Source organism: Chinchilla lanigera, unplaced genomic scaffold, assembly GCF_000276665.1.
Source record: "Chinchilla lanigera isolate Chin_1 unplaced genomic scaffold, ChiLan1.0 scaffold00012, whole genome shotgun sequence".
NCBI lineage: Eukaryota > Metazoa > Chordata > Mammalia > Rodentia > Chinchillidae > Chinchilla > Chinchilla lanigera.
The window spans coordinates 22025361-22049257 of record NW_004955413.1 but is presented as its reverse complement, the minus strand read 5'-3'; the positions used below and the strand labels follow the sequence as shown (position 1 = coordinate 22049257).

At 43.4% G+C, this 23897-nt stretch overlaps 1 protein-coding gene across 11 annotated transcripts in view; it reads left to right on the top strand.

Moving 5' to 3' along the window:
- The window catches only part of Rbfox2 (RNA binding protein, fox-1 homolog (C. elegans) 2), a gene marked incomplete in the record, with an annotated part of 254383 nt that extends 239173 nt beyond the window's left edge, over window positions 1–15210 (top strand). For 4 of the 11 annotated variants that reach the window (XM_013511502.1, XM_005379139.2, XM_013511500.1 and 1 more), the window contains 5 exon segments: window positions 1360–1399; window positions 6119–6150; window positions 10931–11019; window positions 11450–11522; window positions 13367–15210. In XM_013511502.1, coding sequence (XP_013366956.1) covers window positions 1360–1399; window positions 6119–6150; window positions 10931–11019; window positions 11450–11522; window positions 13367–13421 — 289 coding nt within the window. 11 annotated transcript variants of the gene reach the window in all.
- Window positions 15211–23897: the final 8687 nt, after the last annotated feature.

Genomic DNA, 23897 nt, shown 5'->3' with positions numbered 1-23897 from the left:
ATGACCCTACTTGCCAACTTGTTAATTATAACGGAGAAAGTAGTGCTAAATTTTTCCACCTCGTTTACTTGAATTGGCAGTAAACAAATCATCTCATTTAAAATAGTCAAATCTTGACCTAACAATTACAAATAAGAAAATCTTATCTTTTATCTGCTATTTCATGTCTTTTAGTCCCAAAATAATTTCGGGGGAAAGACTCTCTCTCTGCATAGTATATATATATATATATCTACCTCAAAAGGTTGAAAATCTATACTTAAGGGGTAATACTATAGTGTTACTCCAGATTTAAGAAAAATAAAAGACTTACATGTTTTGTTTGATACAAAGTCATTATCTAAAGAGGAAAACAGACCCTTTTGTTCCTAAGCAGCCACTCTCTTGATTTTACTCTTCTAAACAAGACAGGATGATCCTTGGTCATGCCCAGAACTTAGTCATCAACTATTTTATTTCAGGATTCCATGAGTACTCTTACAGTCAAAAAAGAACCCTTAAAATCTTTCAGCTACTCCTTCCCACTCTGGATTATATTGTTACTATCTGGGATCCCCACTGCACCTTTTCAATTCTTGGACCTTGGACCAATCACCTTTAACCTTTAGCTCATTATCTCTGCTTGTGAAAGCAATGCATTGTGGGTATTTTTGGTTGTTTTTTTTTTTAATTATATTCCTCTGTTTACTTTGGTCAGAATTGATTGACTTGTTTTTCTGAGGTGTTGCATTGGTTCTTAAAAATGCTGAATAATAATACTTTGCATGCTTGTGTGATCAGCCAAATCTTATTGCATGTCTAATGTGCAGGGTAAAAAGCAGGTGATGTATGGATATTTTAAAATTTACATGTTACTATGAAACAAAATAAAGGAGTAAACATAATTTTGGAAGGTACTTCACATACACATCCTGCCCTAACATAATTCTCTGGGTTCACTTGTTTTATGTTAAACCCCGCCCCATGCCTACCCTCTTTTTAAACTCTAAAGAAAAACTTCCTCCTAGAACAGACCTTTTAAAATACTCCAGATACAAGAAGTGGATGTTCCAGTGCAGCTGATAGCCATGTTAGGCCCTTCTCTGAGTGGTTTTGTTTTGTTAATCTTTAGTTACCAAGTATCCAGATGCTCATTCTAAGTTTGCACACCTTTCACTCTCCCGCATGTCTTGTAGCTGTGTAACCCGAGTGTGCACTTTCACGTTTCCCTCACTGACTCACCGTGGCCCTAGCCCAGGTTACGAATTCATACATCACCTGCCTGTGTAGAGCGCATGTGCATGCTGCCGTCCTCAATAACCGGAATGTGTTTCTGTTCTTTTGTTTTTTTGTTTTTGTTTTTGTGTGGATTTTCTGCAGTGTGGTTTACCAGGACGGATTTTACGGTGCTGACCTCTATGTAAGTACACACACTGGGGCCTTCTCGACCCCATCCCCTGACAAGCCAGCCTTTTTTTTTCTGTTTCTTTAGTTTGGTTATTTTGTTTTTTGTTTAAATATAATTTATTTCATTTTTATTTCCTTTTCCTTGTGGATATATATATATATATATTTATATATTTAAGAATGCAAGCATGCTTCTCTGCCACTGCGCTTGCCCCTGGGTGCAAAAACTGAGCCTTTGGGTCTCCTGATTGCTAGGGTCAGTCTACTGGACATATTCTTTTCCCTTCCTATACCCACAGATACTGTGTATATCTCTGATTTATTTTTGAGATGATCAGCAGGTTTAAAGTCTTTTGTTACTGTCGTATCATGTGCATACATAAATGACAGGACTAGCTTAGCCTTGAACCAACTCTTTCCCTTCTCTCCTTTTCTTCTCATTTCATATCCCTCTCTAGATCATTAGAGCTTTGAATTTTGTAGATGACAATAAGCTTTCTGAACTGTGTGCTTTTTTTTTTACATACTTGTAGAAAATGTAAACTTGTAAAAGAAGATACGGATTTAATGCCAGTGAAGAGTGTAGTAACAAGAGGATGCCAAACAGTCAGTATTTTAAGACCTTTCTTTATACAAAAGTCCACTGCCAGTGGGTCTCTTCTCAAGATCTAGAGGCGAAAGAGTGGTATCATTAACAACCTAACTCTTACAGTCTTTCAACTATCACACAAGATTTTTTTACTTTAGTGGCCATGATAACACTTAAACCAGTATTTAAACTGTTTAGCAAAAGGTGAAGTTCTCTGATTGATTTGTCACATTAAAAGATAGATGAAGTGATCTAACTGATAAAGAGTGAAAGGTTTTGAGTTTTACAATCTCATTAGGACCTCTTCAAATGGTCTTATTCTGAACGCCAGCTTCGTCTAGTCATCCAAATCATTAAATAATTTTATAAGAAAAACTTGTTAGTGTGAAGTTATTTTTTGGGTCTAGGTTAAAATCGTCTAGACTACTTTCTTTACCCTTGCCTCCCAAAAGCTATAAATAGTACCTTTTCAGTGAACTAATTCCATATTCAACCAAAGATTCTCTGGCCATGATTGGTCCAACACTGTAACTTTGTAGTTTTCTTAGATTGTGACTGGCCCAGAATCATATAAATTATTCACATAGCTGAACATAAATACAACTAATCCATATTTCATGACCTGTCTTTATACTTCAATTAAAATCCACCTCTTTCTGTAGAATATTTGCAAGAAATAATAAAAGGTACCTTTTTTCCCATGTCTACAGGTAAATTTGAGGGTTGGGTAAATCCATCTTTTACACCAAATTGCACATTTCTAAATATACATATTCACATATGATGTTAATATATACATTCTCCCATATACATTAGTACCCATATTCTCATTAAACTCATCTTTGTTTTCTTGAAATCTAGGAAAAGAAACTTTTCCATTTAAAATTAATTCTTATATCACATTTTTTGCCTTGTATTTTTCTTATTTTTTTAAAGTAAAGCCTAGTTCTGTCTTAAGAATTGCCTACTATCAAGATAAGTCAACTACTTAAGTCAACCAGTTAAATATTTGTTTATAGTTCTTTCATTTCCTTACTTTCAAATGTAAAATTTTATTGAGATCATTCTTCGGTACTTGTCAAGAAAATATTCTTTTTTAAAAAAAATCTACTAATTGAATTACCTTATGAAACTAAATAAGTAATTCAGTAATCTGGCCAAAATACGTTTTTGTCAGTGGTCCCTTCTTGAATAAAGTACTTAAAAGTAATTGTGTTATTATTCATTTGTACATATTTTAAAGCAGAGCTTCATGGAAAGAAAATTTGGTCACTAGTACTGAGATAAAATCTAAGCCCTCTGATGAGAAACAAGATCACATTATGAGGCAGCTGTTGAGATGGGCCTAACAGAAGTGTAGCTATTAAAAGTGGATAGTCTGTATTCCATATGTGAGGAACCAAAGACTGCCACTTTAACACACAGGAACAACTGTTCTGCACTTATTCTTGTGTCTCTGTACATTTTCCCATCTGTAGATATCTACCATATACATTTAGTTCTTGTTTCCTCAAACACGTATTAGAATAGAAAGGATGAGATTTATGTAGTACAAGATACATTGAATCAGAGAAGACAACTTAGAGAGAAGCTTGCTTCCAGTACATTAATTGTGAAGGGTTTTTAAAAATCCCTTTCCCTGTCCCACTTTTAGACAGTGATCCCTGCTAGCCATTTTCTTCCTTTCTGTTTCTTTGCAGCGCACTGCTCTCTGGAGAGCTGATCTAGCAATTGTGTCCACAGTTTATAAAGAGACCCGCTGGGATAGGGATTGGGAGTGTGATGGACAGATCATGTGTCCACCCTTCCCTGCCCTGTTTTGCCCAGTAGAAAAGGCATAGTTCACTCTAATTCACCTTCTAAGTGGGATAACAAACTACTCCTAATTCTCGTTCTGTGAAAAGCATGCTTGCATCCAAAGGAAAGAAAAGGCTGGTGGGCCCTGTCGCGGGCTTTTTGTATGATTGTTTTCCTTCCACAGCTGTGTTTTTTGAACTGCTCTTCCTGTGTTCTGTTATAGAATAGTCTTACAGGAACCAATCATTAGCGCTAAAATACCTCAGGTAGGAGTGCCAGTGTGACCTGCCAATCAATCAGATTGTGGATTGCAGTGAAAAAATTGAATTATACTAACCATTCCAGCTCCACGTTAGAGATGGGAACAGAGGCTTTTTTGGACAATCAGGACTTGTGAGCGCGTGACCTAAGCCCTGCTAGCTCAAGCAGTGCACACAGTCACATTCTAGGCATAGTGGCGTTTCCTCCAGAATCACATGCTCCTGTCCCACTGCCACATATCTGCACCAAGTGTGTTAACGCACACTGTCCCATCACTGCTGCCTCTTCTAATTTGCCAATTACATATGCCCTTGGTATTTCATATTGGCGATCTTAGTGATGGGTACATTTTCTTATCACTGAAAAAAATGTAAAAAGGAAAGAAGTAGAGCTCTACCCAAATAGGATTTAGTGAGTCCCACATTGGGTTCTGTAGTAAAAGCCTAGTAGTGATTAGACTGTGCTACTGTATCAGTTTGAAGTTGCTTTGATCTCAGAAACTGAGATGTGCCTTTCTCTTACCTTCTCCTTTCATATGGGAAAATCAGTGAGTTTATGTGGCTAATAACAAATTTGTCAGGAGGTTTTCTGATAGCTGGGTGCTAGAAGGAAGAAAACATTCAGTGGCTTTTAATAATTCAGTTGTTTTATTTATGTGGCTACCCAGTGAGATTTTAGGATGAACTAATTTTAAGAGATGTGGAATAATAAAGTGTATGAAAGATTTGATTCATTTAAATATCCTCTGTCATCTGTCATGAAAGTAGTAAGTTGAAGATACCAAGTTGATCATTATAATTTCTTCTGTTAACCCCAATTTGAGATAATAATAAAGTAAAATATAAATATTACTTTTCAGAGTATATAGATCTCTCTCAAAAAGAGTAACTGTAATACCATTATTATTTTTTTTTAATTTGAGTCTGTGTTACTCACATTTACTCATAGGTGCCATATTGCCACGTAAGAACTTAATGTTTACTAAAGCAGTGGTTTTCAGCCAAGGTGGGGAGGCAGTGAGGAAAAAGGAGGCAGAATCATCTAGGGGCAAATAAAGTGACTCCCAGGAGTCCAGCATGCATTGTTGCTAATTGGAGGAGACCTCTGCTCCACTGCACTGTTTATAAGCATCACACTGGTGTTCCCCTCTACACACGCACACACACACTCACTTGCTGTGTTGATCTAGTGTACTACATGGAGGTAACAAAACTTTCATCCTGTCTGCTGGTCTTGAAACACGCACCCTCCTTCCTCCTCAGTGTCACATGATGTCATTGTCTTTCAGGTAGAAAGAAATTGTCTTGACATCACATGCTCACCAAAGTCCTGTTTTAGTGTAAACCTTAAAAAAAAAAGTAGTAATATTAAAAGTGATGTTAAAATGGAGACAGGGCAAAAGTCTGCCAATGTGAGATTAATGCAGATTAATGTCACAGATAGAGGAGCAATATTTAGAACTCTTCCATCATGTTCTGATTTAAAACACAGTTACAGAACTGTGCAGAAGAATTATGCAGTCAGTGTGGAAACATCGTCAAGGTAATTTGATGATAGAGCACAGTAGAAAGGCCCAAAGTGATGTTGAGCCATGGGGAAACTGAGGCTTTAGAGTAATAACTTCAGAAGTGATTACCAAATGGATCTTAAAAGCAGTAGCATTTCCCTTTGAAAAGTTGAAGGCAGTATGTTCCAAATATGTAAAAAGTAAAATTCTTAAGTACAGGAAATATATGAGAAGAACACTGTGGATCAGAATATATGGTTGTTGGCAGAAGGTGAGCATACATGTGAGTGCCGTGGGTCAGGACTGAATTGATTGTCAGGTCAGGCAGATGGAAGAGGGGAGTGATGTAGCATTGGGCTACCCTGACTGGGAACACTAGGAGTCATGCAGAGTGAATTGCCAAGGAATAAGAAAGTAATTATTTTTCAGTGGGCATGAGTGTGTTTTAATCAGGCTTAGCCATGCCAAATTTATGCAGCCCTCAGAGTTCCAAAAAGCTGTCTGTGTGCCCTCCTACATTAGGGTGTGCTGTGGCCATGCTAATCCCCATTTTTTGTTTTATTTCAAATCACACACAGATAGAATCTGCAAACTGCTTCAGATCAAACAGGTCTGATTGTGTGTAAATACATATGTCCTTTTAATTTTTATTATTAATGGTTGCTTCAGTTTTGCATCAGTGCATGGTTAAAAGCAATACACATCAGCTATTCATGACTTCATATCTCCAAATGAATTATTTCTCCTCTTTTTTTTTTTTGTTTGTTTGTTTGTGCAGTCAGCTGAAGAAATGTTAACATCTCACTCTAAATCTCAGTGGAGTCTCTGTTCCCTTCTCTGATATAACAGATGGGTTATTGCTTGTTATAATTATTAACATTGTGGTGTGGGCCAGGGCTCGGGTGGGCAAGATTTACTCTTCCTTTGGGCTGGGGTGGGGCCAGTTGTTAGGGTATGGAATGTTAACTCAAGTGGTGACTGACTGTTTCCGTAATACCAGGTCGTTGTGGCTGCACGCTCTAGTAATTGAGGCTGTGTACTTCACCAAGCTTGTGGTAGAGCCTAGGGCAAACCGCTGTCCCAAGAGAATGCTGGGATAGATAGAGTTAGCCAATATGAGTCTGAACGTGGTGATTTTGCTGGTTGTTTTAGCTCCAGATGTTGGCATGCTTAGTTTTTAATGTGATTAATAAATGTGGCGCCATATTCCCTCCCCACGCCTGAACCCTCTCTCTCCTACTCCCTTCCCACCTTGTTCTTTTTGAAAAATTTAAGAAACAGTAATGTAAACCTTGGTGTTTCAAACTGCACTTTGTTCTCATGTTCTGTGAAAGCCTTCAGAGTTGCTGGTAGAAGTAAAAGTTGAGAAAACAGTTTCTCAGCCTGGAATCTTGATGCACTCTGAAATCCAGAATACAGATAAATTGGTCCGGGTTTTGTCCTACATTTTGTGATATATTTTGTTGAATAACCAATTTAGGCAGGAGCAGAAATACTTTGGAGGAAGAATAGATCTCTAAGAGATAAATCCATAACATACAGTTTAATTTTTCTTATTTGAGGAGTAGTCATTGGTGAATTACAAGATTAGTTAAGCAGAATACTACCAACCATCCTAAACATAGCTCTCCTTTAAAGGACTTCTATATAATACCATTATCATAAATTCATTAGGAGAATAGACATGTTGAAATATACCATTAATTAATGTAGTTTTTCTTAGTGCTGATACTCTTCTGGAGGCTTTTGTTATCAGTAAAAATATTTGCATTCATGCCCTGTTTCCTGAATTTGAATCACAAAAAACCTCAGCAAGTTCAGACACTATAGTCATAATTTACTTATAAAAGAAGGAAATTACTGCAGGAATCTGTCCACTCTTTCTGGATTAAGGGGATATTCTTTCCCACAGTGATCCATTTTGAATGGTTTGAACTGACAGTGACATTACTCCTAAATATAGCACTGAGGCCTTTGGGCCTCTGGCAGGCCAAAGAAAATGATGGGGGCTGGGGATTTAGGTCAGTGGCACAGCGCCTGCCTGGCAAGCATGAGGTCGTGAGTTCGATTCCTGGTACTGGGAAAATAAAATAAATAAAATATATTTTTTAAAAAAAGAAAATGATGGTAGGAGTCCTGTTAGGAACCTCACTTAATGGGCTGGGGATTTAGCTCAGCGGCAAAGCGCCTGCCTGGCAAGCGCAAGGTCGTGAGTTTGGTTCCTGGTACCGGAGAAAAACGAAAAAAAAAAGGAACCTCACTTAAAACTTCTTTTTCCCAAGACTAGAAGAATTCAGCTCAAAGTCATGATTTGAATAAATCTTCACAGAGAATATCTCTACTCAGGCATTGTGGGGGTCGAGTAAAGATTCTTGCCCTCTCCTCCCTCTGTGCTGGGATTGAAATTTGAAATTAGAGCTGCTAACCTGCATCCCTGGCATATTCACTCCTCATCTTGAGACAAGATCTCACTAAGTTGCCCAGGCTGGGTGGCCTCAAACTTGCAATCCTCTTGCCTGAGCCTCCTGAGTAGCTGGGATTACAGATGTGTACCACTGTGCCCAGCTGTCAAGTGAAGACTCAAGCTGCAGAGTCCCCTGATGAGAATATGTACCTCTGCCCTAGGTGGATGCCCTGGTTTTTAAGTGCTTTTACCTAGGCAAACATGAATCAGGCTTTAACCTTGGATTTAACTTTTTAAAAAATTACGTTGGTGTTTGAATTATCCTTGTTTACAAAGAACTTTTACTAAAGATAGAGAGCCCTGCTGTAAGCTTCACAAGAGCTGTAATTTTTTTCTTTTTCTTTTTTTTTTGGTACTGGGAATCAAACTCAGGACCTTGAGTTTGCCAGGCAGGCGCTTATGCCGCTAAGCTACATTCCCGGCCCTTTTTTTTTTTTTTTTTTTTAAGGCTCTAAGTCTTAAGAGCCATCTCTAGTTATAGTATCTTGAACTGTGGCTGGCATGTGGCACAACAGTGATCTCAGCCACTTCCGAGGCTGAGGTGGGAGGATCACTTGCACTCCCAAGTTCAAAACCAGCCTGGGCAATACAGTGAGGCTCAGCCTCAAAAAAAAATTTCTTTTTGTCAACTATAACAGTTAACTTTTACTTTGTTTAAAAAATACTTCTATTGCTTCATGTCATATTTAGAAGTTTAAAGAAGTAAGTAAGGTAAAAAAAAATTAGTGCCTTGTTTCACAAGCTTAGTTTGTTCTACAGTTTTAGAAAATATGGCCGTGGTCCTGTTTGTCATCAGATGCAGAGTTTGCAAACAAACCAATTTTGCCAAATGCTTCTGTTTGCAAACCAAATTGTTTGTAAATAAAAGTGTTCGTGAATGAAGGTACCACAGTACTGTAGTGAATTGTGTTTTGCAATCAGCATATAGTTATTAAGCTTTCCCCAAGTCAGTCTGGCCTGCCATTCCCAAAAGACCTGGCTAGTGTTTGGTTGCAAACAGCCCAGTAGGGGGTTTCCTGCTATATCCCCACCCACTACCATTTATTGCCAGTGTTTAGTAATACCAGTTACAATCTCCTGACTTTTATCAGTATGTATAGAAAATTTTGTCCGTGAAAGTAAGTGTTTCCTTTTCCAATTCCCTGGGTAAATGGAAAAAAAAAAAAAAAAGTAACATGACTGCTGGAAGCCAGTCAAAGAATTTTTTAACATACAGCATAACCTTAAAAAACAAGAGTGAATTTTCCCTCTCATTGCAGTTTCTTCAGTGAGAGAAACTTAAATTATATGAGAATGAAGCAAAAACTTTTTTTTTTTGTTGTTTTTTTCTGGTACTGGGAATCGAACTCATGACCTTGCACTTACCAGGCAGGCGCTGTGCCACTGAGCTAAATCCCCAGCCCCAGCAAAAACATTTAAAAGTTCATAAAATTATAGACATTTCCAAAATAAGATTTAACAGAAATGAAAGAAGCAAGGTAGAAGCTGCTCCAAAGAAGAATAAGAGTCCCATTAGAAAATACTTGTTTTCAGTCCTATAGAAAAGATATAGAAATAAACAATGACATAAAAATAAATGTGAATTTCTTTGGTAGATTTAGCAAAAAGTGAACGTTTGAAAAAGTAGAAGGTAAGAGCTTGGGGATATAGCTCAGCATTAGAGCACTTGCCTGGCATGCACAAGCCCCTGGGTTCTATCCCCAGTACTGCCAAAAAAAAAAAAAGTTTTTTAAAAAGAAAAGAAAGTAGAAAGTTTCAAATGTCCATGAGCAATGAACATGCTTAAGCAACAGAAATATTTGGTTTTATTGTTCACCACTGAAATGATATCCAAATGGACCATTCAGACAATTACAGTATCTTTCACAGGAAAAGGACAGCAATAAGAATTTGCATCTGAGTTAGGTTTAGGTAAAATAGATGCTAGACTTGGTAGCACATGCCTGTAATCCTAATTACTCTGGAGGCTGAGGTTGGAGGATTGCAAATCTTAGCCTAGCGTGGACAACATAGCCTCTCTCTCTGTAGATGTATGGACTTTCATTCCTTACACTAGCTTGTCTCAGGGGGCATTCATTGTGGTGATTGTTTTTGAAGTACTTTATAAAAGAGGACAGACATATGGTTCACTTTACTAAGTATATGGTTCATCTGAGAGAGGTGAAATTGTTCCAGATCTGTATGCAACTAGCCAAAGACTCCTCAGCCATTTGTAATCAGGTTTGCCAGAGTCTGAAACACAAACTAGAGTGCGCAGACTCTTTCTGTGAAGGCTAAGTGGTACATATTTTTAAGCCATACTGTCTCTGGCATGACTACTCTGAAAAACAGTTGATAAGTTGGGTTAGCTCCCAGGGCCAAAGTCTGCTGACCCCTGATCTGCTTTGTCCTTTCCTTCCAAACACTACCTCATGTTCTCAGTCTCTTGACAAACACCTAGGCCAGTGGAGCGGAACTCACTATCAGACCTTTCTTCGATAAGCTCTAGTATCTTAGTAATGAGTTAATCCAAGTACAGTTCAGAGAATATGAAGTTAACACATGTAAATGTAACATATTTTAACTGTTTTTGCATTTCTTGTCCGAGTTCTCCCAATATTCCATGAATGTTTTTTCCCTGTTGAAAGTTCCAACAAAGACTGTGAAGTAAGACAGATCCAAAATCTTACCTTTAGCTCTTAAAATTAATAGGTACTATTGATACAGCTTAATTTTGCTACTGTCACAAATTGGAAAGTAAATTCCTGTGCTGGGTGGAGCTTAATTTCCTGTCAGAAGAGTAACATGTAGACTGATGCAGTTTGAAACATTTTCTTTCCATGTGTGTGTCTGTGTTTGTGTCTGTCTCTGTGTCTGCGTGTGGGTGGGTGCGTGTGTCTGTCCCGGGGGAAGGTATCTGTAAAGTCAGTTCTCTTCTCTCCTGTAGGGTGGATATGCAGCCTACAGATATGCACAGCCTGCTACTGCAACTGCAGCCACAGCCGCTGCAGCCGCTGCAGCCGCTTACAGCGACGGGTAGGTACAAGGTAGAGAGTGAGCACGTGCCATCCACAGTGCCACCAGCCCCTTTTCCTCCCTCTCCTTTTCCAAGGAGCACTCAGGCCATGCGCTTCCTGCCAGCCTGCTCTGAATGGCCTCTGTTGTGCCAAAGCACGGGCACTGGGTCCTCCCTACTCCCCTTGCTTGGTCTTGTCTCTTCCTGGGCTTTGAGTGAAGTCTCCCTCTTCCTCACTTCCAACTCCCTTCTCTTCCATTTCATAGAGGTACTCCAGAGTTTTTCAGTTATCTTTCAAGAGTAGAAATGGAAAGGTTTTCTCCATTCTGCCATTTTTCCTGATAAAAGTCCAAGACCTAGTTACACATAACGTATTAGCACAGTTAACCCTTTAATGTGCTTAGTTTGCAGTCTTGTCTTTATCTCTCTGATTGTACTCCTTTTTTCCAGTTATGGCAGGGTGTACACAGCCGACCCCTACCATGCCCTTGCCCCTGCCGCTAGCTATGGAGTTGGCGCTGTGGTAAGTATACACATATCTTTTTGCTTAAACCTTTTTACTCCTCCTAACCTTTACCTACAGACTGTAGAAGATCTAGGGAAGGGATAAATTCAGCCTTTTGTGGATTGCCAACATGTTAAAACCAGATAGGTCTCCCCCATCTTTATTGTGTGCTACAGTATCAGCCAAGTGGCCTGTAAGGGCAGCAGAAAGGTATGGGTAGTGACAATCCGCCCTGAGTAATGACATCATTTAGGAGAGGAGTAAGGGGATAGATTGATGTTTTACATCAGTTCCGATGTTGGGTGCACACCAGTGGCATGGTATAATTGATAGGTATCGGCAGATTCCTATCTGGGAATATAAGGCTCTTGGTTTTCACAGTAAGCTTTCCAAAAACCTTCATGTATATAAGTATTAAATTGTAGATGCCAAAGTCCTGTGCTATTCCTAAACCTGATTGGTAGTAGTACGAGTGCCAAATGAATACTTTATGAAGATATTTTATCTACAACTGTTGTGGCAAAATCTGGTGTCTGTATTGAAATATAGAAGTCCATAGAGCTTGTCTGAAGTAGTCCACTCTGACCAGAGCCCTCACTACCTATTCTCATGTTGGCTCGGAGCCAAGCCCGTCATGCTGGTGACTAGTACCCACTGGTGACAACAGAAGACAGTCCACAGTGACACTCCTAATGCCAGGCGCTTTGCCCAGTTCCACCATCGCCTGTGAAGGCGGGCACAGTTACTCATATGGGGGGCAGAATGAAGTGTGAAGTGTGAAGTGTTGTGAGTGTCATTTCTCACTCTGAATTACTGCTGATGCAGGTTTGGGGAAGTAGTAGGATCCTTAAGGACTGTATGTTTAGATTGAGGTCAAGACAACAATATAAAGACAGTGATGGAGGTTCCTGAGGTCTTACTAAGTGTCAAATTATAAAACTGCTATTCTAAAAGAAAGACCCAAAAAAGATACATTCCTGAGGAACTTGTCGTTTAAACAGGTAAGCCATCAGGTAAAGCTACTTGGTAAAGAAACAGCCTAATTGATATACAGTCAGTCCTTTCTGTCTATGGTTTCCACATCTGTAGATGCATCTGAAATATTAGGGGAGGTGTCTATAAGAATGTGCACAGGTTTATACCCTTTTCATTATTTCATAAACAATATAGTATGTCAGTGATGTATGTAGCATTTATAGTGTATTGAGTATTACAGGTAACCTACAGATGATTTAAACTGTATGTGAGGGGATATGCATTATGTGCAAATACTAAATAAGCCATTTAATATCAAGAACTAGAGTGTCCATAGGTTTTGGTGTCTGTGAGAAGTCCTAGGAAATTGATACCCCAAAGATCCTAAGAAACAACTGTATTTTATAGCATCAGTTTTACTAGTTGAAAGGTTTACAAGGGCTTAACTGCAGCATCATCTCAAACGCAACACGAGAATTGACCCTTACGTCATATATAAGAAGGAGAAATCAGCAGTCTCCTCTCAGTCAGGATTATAATGATGTATGAAGGTGAACAAAGACTCGTGCTTGAGAAAACCATTCTAATTGCAGAATGATTTAAACTGTCTTAGGTTTCCCTCCTGTGTCAATCCATGTAAATCATGAAGTAACCCCCATCACACCGCCCCAGAGACCGGCAGCTCAGCAGTGTGTGCGTGGCTCTAGTCTGGGCATCAGAGGCAGAAGCTGGTTTCCTAACTTCGGTACATCAGGCAGCCTCTGATCAGTTGCTGTGAGGTGTCAAAGGAAGCTGTTTCCCCACATCCTTTCTCAGGACTTGTGTCTTCATTCTTAGTGCTTCACTCATCAACCTTTTAATTATTTTTATGTCTTCCATTACTGCAGGCGAGTTTATACCGAGGTGGCTACAGCCGATTTGCCCCCTACTGAAGTGACGTGAGACCGCTGCAAATGGGACAGCCCCCAGTCATGAGGCCTGGCTATTGCAATATTTACTAGTAGAGGAACTCTATAGCAAGATGAAGAGGAAAAACAAACAAACAAAAAAAAAAACCACAAAAAAAGAGAGAATACTTTTTTATACCTCACTATGTTCTTTGAATATGTATTTTTCCTTTAAATTTTCTGCCTTTAATTCTTTTGTTCCAAAGATTGTGCATTTTTGCTTTTTTTCCCTTTTTTTTAACTGTGGTAAAAAAAAAAAAAAAAAAAAAGATAATGCATTTCCATGTCTGTATGTCCATGCTTAGCTTACTCTGTCAATCTTGGAAGAGGCAGTTAATGAGGAAGGAGAGATATTAGTAGCTGATAAATGCATCTGATCAGAAATCAGCAGACAGAATTACCAAAGTGTATCTGGTGCTGAGTGGCTAGGGGAGGACGAGCAGAGGTAGAAGAGCTCTTTCTGCAACAGCATATTCTGTAGTCTTCTGAATTTCTGATCTTAGGCAGGTGGTTCTGATTGGGTGTGGCTGGAATCCACATGCCAATAGATAGGAATTTGTGTTTGCTAAGCAGGGGAATTAAAAAAACACTTTCCTCTCCTCTTCCCACCTGTCTTCTCCATACGTTCTACAGTCATCTTAATACATACAGCCTGAAACGATTGGCATCCCTTTTGGAATTACAGTATTGATATTTCCAGACATGCTCTCAGGCTGAGTAATAAACACCTCATTAGGAAGTCGATCTCAGAATGAGTTCTGGAGTATGAAAACACTTGTTTCTTTTCTTCCCTGTAACCTAGCATTCCTGTTGGGCTTCTGATCCCCTTTAATTGTACCACAGCTTAGCTCATGTATTCTTTTATTCATATGCTGCTCCCATGTCCTCAAGATTCAGGAATTTAGGACCCAGGGACAGAAGAATGAATAGCCAGTGGCCAGATTTCCTCCAGGTATCTGGGGACAGCTTGAGGATTAAAAGTACAAAGTGTTTAGAGCCATTAGAGAGGCTGCAGAAGAGAAGAGGAATACTGGAAGGCCTGATATTCCTTATGTCAGAAAGTAGTACAAACAAACTATTAAAAACCTAGTAATCTGTTAGGGAAAGATAAGGCACCATGCGCAGGGGTCAGCTATTCCTGCAAGTTTTGGTAATGAGGACATGTGAGGGCAATCCGGGGCACTGTGTACTTGCTCCAAAGCCATAGGAATTTTCATCTTCCAGAGCCTCTGTGAGTTACGTTTCTACCCAGTCTCCAGCCCTCATGACCATTGCACACAGCTTCTCATTATCTTCCAAAGACACCCAGCTGAGCACCTGGACTACCTGGTGCATGTTAACACTATAGGACATGAACGCCAGAGCCCATATTGAGAGGAGGATGTGACGTGGCCAGGATCTTCCTGCAGGGCCACAACAGTGAGTCACTGTTCTTGCTGTCGGGCTTTGGTTTTATTTTACCAAGGTCAGGGAGAAAGTAGTTCTCTTTCAACTCTTAGATGTATCTGATAGAAACAAGTGTCCTACAGCATTTCCAAAAAAGAAGGCATTAGGAAGTAGACAAGCCTGGTCTGCTTGGCTCCCTGGTCAGTTCACATTGGTACTGGAGTGACCTTTTACCCAAAGTATAGCTGCTAAACGGAGTAATTCAGAGACATGGAGATTCTGCTTTGTTGTGGGCTTGGTTTGGGTTTGGTTTTTCACTGCTGCCTCCACACGTGTTCTTGACTGAAAACATTCGTGTCCCTGAATTAAAATGGCCAATGTATATGTGACAGCATCAAGCATTCTTTGTAAGCAGAGTGGTGTATCTGGGAGAGCACTGGCCTGTGCTGTGTGACACATACCCTCTCCCCTTCAGAGCCTCTGTCCTCATACCCAGGGGAGAGGATGTGGGTGAAGTAAAGGGAGATGTCAAGGAAGCTAGAGGCCTCGATGCAATCATTGATCCTGGGGGGAATACACAGAACAAGGACAACCTGCCCAGTCCTTTGGCTGTTTATACAGTCCCTTTCCCCAAACCAAAGTTTGGTTTGTTGCTGTTAAGACAGTTTTTGTTATATGTATATAAATATTTTAGGGGAGGAGGGATAGGATGTGGAGCTTTCACAGTTCTAGGGAATGGGGGCAGGGAGGATTTTTTTCTTCGTTTCTTTTGCTTTCATATTGAGGGAGAACTTTTACTCACAAAGAAACAGACATTTTGGTCATGTCCAATAAAGGCCATTCTTACAAATGACAAGCCACTCAACCCAGTGAAAACTAGGCGAAATCCTAAATGGTTGTATCCACAGCAGGGGAGGAGAACAGGGGAATGAGTGTAAGAATATTTTCCGTCTTTTTTCCTAGACAGAAATAAGGATGATGGGCAAGACAGAGAAGGCAGAGTCCCACAGTCCTTCCAAGCAGGGAGGTGCTGGAGCTTGAGGTACCTTTTGTGCTCTTCAGTTCAGCTGGTTCTGGCTGAGGCCTCCAAGGCAAGCTCTGCTTTCCAGTAGGTTCTGCTGCATCTCCCAGAATGCTTTGTAATGCCACTTCCTCCAGCTCCCTTTTCTAGGAAAGATTAAATGGGGTTCTACTCTTTATGAAAAGGTATTTGGTTTTCAGGGTCAGTGCTGAGAATTGGGACTCTCCTAAGCATCTAGAGTTCATGATATCAACCTCCCCATTAACTCTGAACTTTGAGATCCCTTACAGTCAACGTCACGAGAGGCGTGTTCCTCAGAGCAGCAATGCTAGTGTACTCTGGTTCTTACTGGGTTCAGAAACAGAGTCAGAGGAGTGTGGTATTTTGTGAGTTCATTCAAGAATGCTGGTTGGTATTTCCAAAACACTTAGTGATGCTGAATCACAGTACATGAATGAATTTGTTCAGCTTTACTGTTGTTCACGACCTGGACTTTCTGCTGAGCACCTTACTCTTAGAAGCTGGTCTCCTTTAAGGAGACCTCTAGTGAAAACCTTTATCTGAATACTCCTCTTTTAGCCCAGAGAGCTGCCCTTAGGTCTTCTCCAGAATTCCATGTGTTACTTAGATTAACTCCCATGAACTCAGATCCACCATTGTGATTCACCATTTTTAAGGCTCTCAGGTTTAACAAAACGTATCACCATCATCCTCCAGCAGACTGGGACTCAGCTTTTAGTTTGAGGAGAGCTCATGGCGATCTAGTCAACAGAAATCAACAATAACAGCTTTTCCTCTCATGTGGACTCCTCAGGGGCCGAATAGCTCCTAGTTTAGGTTATCCTTTGCTAGAGATGTAGCAGATAAGCTGGCTGTCGCCACTCTTAGGCCTGCCCATGTAGCTTCCAGATATGAGGGACTGTCAGGCAGGGATGGAAGCAGCCCTAAAGATACGATAACCCCTTTCCCTTCTGCAGGAGCACAAGGCCGGCCAAGGGGTAGTCTGGAAAGCACTAAGACACTTACGGAAGAAGAGGGAAACTACCTGGTGAACCTTCCCCTGTAGCCCAGTGCAGCCTGTTCTCTGCTACTCGCAACCCTCTAGCACAGTAACGTTTGCAGAATTGTGGATTTTTTTCCCCCGCAGATACTAGGAGGAAAGGGATTTGGGGGTGGGGTGGGGAAGGGGTTGTGGTGTTTTAAAAGCATAAGTTACCTGTTTGCACTGTTTTAAGATAGGAAAAAATAGTGGGCAAGGTGAGCATCCAATGTAAGCTTGTGTGTTTTATTTTGTCATGCTCTTGAAAATGTCTAACATTTGTAGTATACACCAGTGACACTTGATTCTCTGTTGCATAAAACACTATATTTTTTTTGGAAATGTTACTGTCCAAAAGCCTCTTTCCTTCCTTTCCTTTGCCTACGTACTTCACCCTTGCTTTACTGATCAGCCAGGCAATAGCCATGCACGAGCTAGAGCGTGAAATAGGGCCCTTTTCAAGCAGGCTCTGGGTGTCCTAAGCCAGCGTGTGTCCTCTGGGTTACCGAGTATGGTAGAGTCCCTGGCACCTGTCTTTGAAAACAAGACTCACAGACCAGACTACAGCAAGCCGTCACATTCCTCAGTGAGACACTAGGAATGCAGCGCCAAGGAATGGAGGGGTTCCTGAAGTATCGCAGTTGGCTGTAGTAGCCGAGTTCTTATCCACGTTACCGAAACTGTAGCCAGTTACAGTTTACTCAGGAAACGGTAGCTCATTCAGCCATGGTAGTGCTGGTTGGCAGGGATTGGTAACTGAGAGAACTGCTCATCAGCCAAAACTCAAACCTTGCTTGTAAGGAGACCATCAGCGTTGGGACGTGGTCCTCTTTGTCTGGTGGTCACATACATGCCGGTGACGCGAAGGCTGCACTCACCTTGGCAGACAAAGGGAACAGCAATGCTCTTTTCTCCCCCACCCCTTCCCGTTACCAACACTAGATTTCTGGGGTGGCTACAGGAGTTTTTGAGGTTTTTTTCAAAACCTGATTTTTGGTTTGGTTACTCTGGAGACTGACAAGTGCTTTAAGCAGTGTCTATACCCCACCAAGACTCCCAGCTTGGTCATTCTTTTTTTTTTTTGTATTTAATGTTCACAGTATTTGTGTGTGCTTGTTTTGGCGGCTCATTTTGGCTAATATATATATATATATCGAGTGATGAATTGATCTTTTTTTTTCCCCGGGAGACATGAGTTTTTCTTTTTTACTTTGTGTTATCATTCTGCTTGTGAATAGCTGGAGCCACGCTGGGGCTGACACGTAAGCTAGGGCTGCAAAGTGAGAAGAGAGCCAGCGGAGTTCACTTGTCCTTGACGGGCTGACTGACCTGTGACTCTGAACTTTTCAGTCCCAATCTTTGCAAGGCTCAAAATGCCGCAGAACCTCTCCTCTCCTCCCTACCCCCATGGCAGGGACTGGGCCAACCCAACAGGCAACCTGCAATTTCTCTGGCCCCTCCCGTTGCCGTGGCAGCACAGGTACCTTTGGGGCACGGGGGCATCCCATGGGATGCTTGTACAATTGACCACCTCGCCTTCGCCCTCCCCATCCTGTCCTCCCCAGAATCACTTCCTAGGACACCCGAGCTGCTTGCCCAGGGTCCTGTTTCCCTGCTAACTCCAGAGAAACATCCCAGGGCTTTGTGACAGTCTCTAATTCCTTTCCCTTCTCGTTAAGAATCATATTGTATAGTAGCTTTCAGACCATACAGTATTCATTGGGTTATTCCTATTATTATCAAGTAGCTGGAATTGTGAAGGTCGGAGTAGTTAGATCTTTAGCTTTTATTCCTTATTTTTTTTTTGTATTACTCTCCATGTGTATAAATTATTGATCATGTTGCTGGCTTTTATAAACTCTAAGCAAAGGAGGAGCACTGCCTCAGCCTTTGCCAATGGTAATGAAGCACTGTTTTTAAATAAAAGAGAGAAACACCATTCTTTGGCCTGTGTGTATTAATCCTTATTCCCTGTCACCTCCACCTGGGGCTCAAAGTGCATTTTGTATTTGACTTCTTAAAATGGGGGGGAGGAGGAAACCCATAGCACTCCCCAAGGAGGACCTTGAGTTACGGGCTGTGCGACAGCTGGGGCCAGCAGCCAGAGCTGTGTACAGAGCCCCCTGGCTCCTCCTGCCCCTGAGGTCTCCTTTCATTTAACCTCTCACTTGCCATCCTTCTCTGAACTCTGGCTGCTGCCCCCACCATACATCAGACCAGGGTCCATTGCCAGCTGGACCTTTGCAAGGAGCCTGCGCTGTCCCTTCGTCCTCATCCCCAGACCTGGTGCGACTGGACTTAATTTTCCACTTCCTGTAGGAAATGCACCCTGCTAGTCTGTTCTCACCTGTGCTTTCAGCCATCCCTTGCTTCACTGGTCTTTCAGCCAACCGTTCCCTAATGTCTGAAAGTTCCATCGTGTGCATTCTCCACATATTTCCCAGCTCCCTTCACTTAACCCTGTGGGATCACCGCGCTTCCTGTTTCATGGAGAATGGGCCGGCAGACAGGCTGTCTGAATGATGGCCCACAAATCTGTGATGCTGATTTCACTCCTTCCTGTTCTCCCGTGTGAATGGGAGAGGCCTTCGCCTCACAGGTGAACCGCATCCCTTTGCCTCTCACCTCCCCGCTTTCTCAGTCATGGTGCTTGGCTTCCCTTCAATAGTTAAACCTTTCTAGAGTTCCTTGGGGCTAAGTCTTCCTTAAACTTCTGAATGTTCTTGCAAGGTCCCAAGTTTTCTCCGTCATGGCAAACTTGTGGAACAAGTATGCTGAGTCCCAACTACCTGTCCTCGCCTTGCTGCGTCCTGGCTTCTGCCTCCAGCACGTGGAAGCAGCCCCTTGTGATAGCTAACAGATCCTTCTCTGCCTGCCTGCTTGGTGATGCGTATTATGGAGGCCCCTGCGCATGTCAGGACCACTAAAGCCTGAGGTAGTGAGGACTCCATGCTGCCGCACAGCATGTGCCTTGTCTGTCCCTCTCTAAACTGACTCCCTGCCACCTTTTCTCAAGAGCCCCACCTGCTATAAAAGAGGTGCATTCCCTCAGCTAAAGTGCAGGCCCACTGCAAGCACAGCATAAATCCAGGTCCAGGAGACTTGGAGCGCCACGGAACCATCCCCTATGCTGCTGTTCATGTCACTCGCTGAGCTATGAGATATAAAGCTCTTTGTCTCTGGCCCGGACTTGTACCTTCCACCAGGACCCATGAAACAGGAAGAGGCTCATGTCTTTGCTTCTAGGGAAGGAGAAAACTGGTCTTGGACCTGACAGTGTTGCTAGCCCCATAGTAGAAGCTGAGAAGGGCTTTGTCCCAAGTTACAAAGGAAGTGGCCCGACAGGATCCAAATCCAGGCAGTGTGGCTGCCGAGTCTGTGCCCTTGGCCTCAGCAATAGTTTTGCCGGTGCTGCTCTTGGTAGATACCCCTTTGGGGATCCCAGAACTGACCCTGCTCTTCACAGCATTCTGTTCTGCCACCTCGCCCTCAAATCTTGCTATTCTCTGGGGCACAGTCTTTTTTCCTAAACTCCCAGAGTGTCACTAATTTTTGACATCAGCTTTTACTTGTAAGTCAGTCAGGCAGAAATAACAAGTTTTTCTCCCAGTTCTAGGACCTAGGTAGTCTAAGATCAAGGTGCCCTTACAGTGGTGTGGGGAACCTGTTTCTCCTGAAGCACCTGCTTTGTGATCCTCATGTGGAAGAGGCCAGCTGGCTCTCTGGAACCTCTTATAAGGGCTTTGATCCCATTGCTGAGGACCCACCCCATGTCCCCAAAGCCCTAACTCATACCGGGGTGGAGAGCTCAGCATACAAGTTTGGGGAGGGAGGCAAACATTCACATTACAGCAATTCCATAGTTCGGTAAATTGACAACAGCTGGTAACAGTCATGTCTAAAAACTAACTTTAAAAGGGAAAACAGTACTGTATCCTGCAATAGGGGGCTGTCTGCGTCTTCCTGGGCCAGTGGCAGTTCTCTTGCATTGCCTCCAAGCCCGGGGCTAGTGCTCATTCAGCCACAAGCCCCATCCCCTGCTCGCCTGCGCCTTCCTCCTGTCAGTGCACAGGCCCTGGCGGCTTCCTGCTCTGACTGTGGCTCACCCCCACCTGGGCCTTCCACCTGGAAGCCCTGCCCAGCTCTTGCGCCTGTGGCCTTCAGTTGAATGCTTCTCCTCGAGAAGACCCCTGACCACATGGGCTTCGGAGCCCTTCCCTATCACGGTCTCCCTGGCACCCAGCTTGACCCCCTTCGCAACACTCGGCACCCTGGGGTGTGTGAAGTGACCTCATTCACTTCCTGTCTTTGCTTGGTCTCTTGGTCTCTTGCTCCATCAGATTCTAGTGGCGGGAAAGGGGGCAGGCAGTCTCATTCTATCACATGGCGAATCCCCTGGCCTCTGCTTCCGGCACCTCCTCAAAGCCAGTCCTCCATCATTTCACCCGGATTCTCCTAGAAGCAATATGAGTATGTTGTCCCTCCCTGAAAGGCCATTTTTCAGACTCCTCAATGTGGCATTCGCGCCTTGCCCACTCGATGTTTGCGTTCTTTGCCAGACACGCAGGCCTGTGCTCCAGTCAACCTGTACCCACTCCCTGCTGGCCTGTGTGCCTCTGCCTGTCTGGATGGAATTGGCCTCTACCTGCAATGCCTAGTTCAAGCATCACCTCTTGGGCCTCCTCTGCTCATCAACCCTGTATTCCCCAGGCCAGGCACTGGCTACTCTGACCTCTTAGCAGGAGTGAGTAGGAGCTGGCCTCCATGGTGAACAGAGCTTCCTAACGTACCCATTTTTATCGAGCACATGCTGTGCTCTTTATCCATTTCATTTGACTGGCTTCAACCCCTTCCACTCACATGATTTTTCCTGTGTTGATGGACGGTAACAGTGATATTTTTCTTTGGTTTAAGCTCTGTCCAGGCCTGCAGCATGCATCTGGCCATCACATGAATATTGATTGGCCACATGCAGCCATGTTATTAGTGCCTTTTGGAAACACTTGGAGAAACTGTATTTTCTGTTAGATAGTTGCATACATGTCTTTTCCCCCACCAGACTGGGAGCTTCCAGAGGGCCAAGAACCAGATTAATCATGTCCAGCTTCGTAATACCTCTCAGAGGCATCTTCCAGAGCTCCCACCATACACACCAGGCTGAAGAAACCTCCAAGGACACAGGCTCCCACAGCCGGGGCTATGGCAGGAGCAGAGCATGCTTCTCAGCTGGAGCATATATAACCCCCAGGTTCTATTTAGAACAATTTTAAATTCTATCTGGACACCTTGCAACCGAGGTCTGAAGAGTGGCTCCTGGCATCAGGCTTCCATTTCTGCCTGCACATGGCGTGCTTGGGGAGTAACCCACCACTGCATGCTTCCAGGCTGCTCCGGTGCTTGTGAGCACTGAGTGTTGGGTTTGCAAGAGTGGCTCCAGGAAGCACCAGCCAGGCTTTTGTTCCCCGTCAACCGTGGCAAACTGTGTACTCTTCCTCAAAGTCCGCCAGTCTGCCACAGCTTGCCCATCTGCAGGGAGTCAGGACAGATTAGATGCTCTGTGGGGTCCTCCCAATACCAACGCGCAGATTAAGTATCGTTGATAACAACTCACCTGTTCAGGTGAAAATCAGCCCTAGCTAAATGAATGCTCAGCTGTTCATTCCTGTCCCTCTGGAGCAGAGTCCTGTATGTTCTCTGGCGCGTGCGCAGGCACACGCACGCACGCGCACACACACACACACACTGCCTGTGCATCTATGGAGCCCTGTAGGAAGCCGCACTAGAACAATTGTGCCAACACTTTAACCAAGTGGTGACAAAGCTGACACCACCCTGTAGCTCGTTGAGAAAATGATGCCTCAGTTTTAGAAACTACCAGTCTGAGCTCTCAGCCGTCCTTTGGACGTTTGCAGCCAGGGGTGCAAATCCGAATTCCATTTACACACCCAGGTTGTGTACCCAAGGGAGGCTGTAACTCAGCGGGACTAGGTGGGGCCTGGGGACTCTGGAGTCTGTGAAGAGGCCCAAACGGTGCCGACGCGCCCCCTAGTGGAAACCAGCATGCGCAATGATGAGTAGAAATAGAACGGCTCTTTGTGGCCAGGCTGGGATTGATGCCTCCCTGCAGGCTCATCACTGTCACCAAAGTGCCACCTGGTGCTGATGGTGATGGCTGCAGCGGGGAGGGATGTGGGTGCGCTCTGCACTTTCCGCGCCATTTTACTGTAAAAGTAAAAGTCTTGGGATTTGTTTCATGCAGAGAGGAGCACCCGGCTCTAGGAGGGCCCATGGAAATCTCCAGGGTCAAGGGTCCTGGTGCTGTGCCTGCCAGCCAGATCACCCTTCCTGATCACTTTTGTTTTCAGGTGATCTCTGCTCCATCTCAGTGGCAGTCCTCTGTTGTCTGAGGGAAAAACTCGACTCCTTAGCCAGGCACTGTTTTTGGCCTCAAACCATCTTTCCAGGTTTAGAATTCGCATCCTGAGCTCACCCTGAAAGCCCATAGGGACCACCAGCACTGGCTGCAAACCCAGGCCTCCAGGGCAGGGGCCTGGTCTCTGTTCACCACTGCAGTCAAGGTCCAAAAATGCAGGCACCTGTGCGCCCCCTGCTGGTCACCTTGGTCCCTCCCCTTTTCTCCTGCACAGCCCTTTTGAGCCCCTGCTTTCCCTGGGGCCTTTGCTCTGTGGCTGTTTCCCTCCAGCTCTCTTCCTGCGAGCCCTCTGTGGCACGGTTGTGTTCCTGCCACACTCAGCTATGTGCCGCATTATTTTGGGTCCCTTGAGGCCAGGTCTGTGCTCTGTGCAGCTCTGTTTCCAGAACCAGCCCTGAGCCCTGGCACTACCGGGCATTGCTCAGTGTCGGAGGGTCTTGCTGGGTCTGCTGTGGGTGTCAGGACCAAGAGTCCTCTGTGGGGCAAATGGAGGGGGACTCAGGAGGAAGCAGGTCCATCCCCTTCCCAGTGGCTCTCTCCTGCTGTGCAAAGAGCATCATGGGGCGTGGAAAAGCCCGGGTGTCTAGATTTG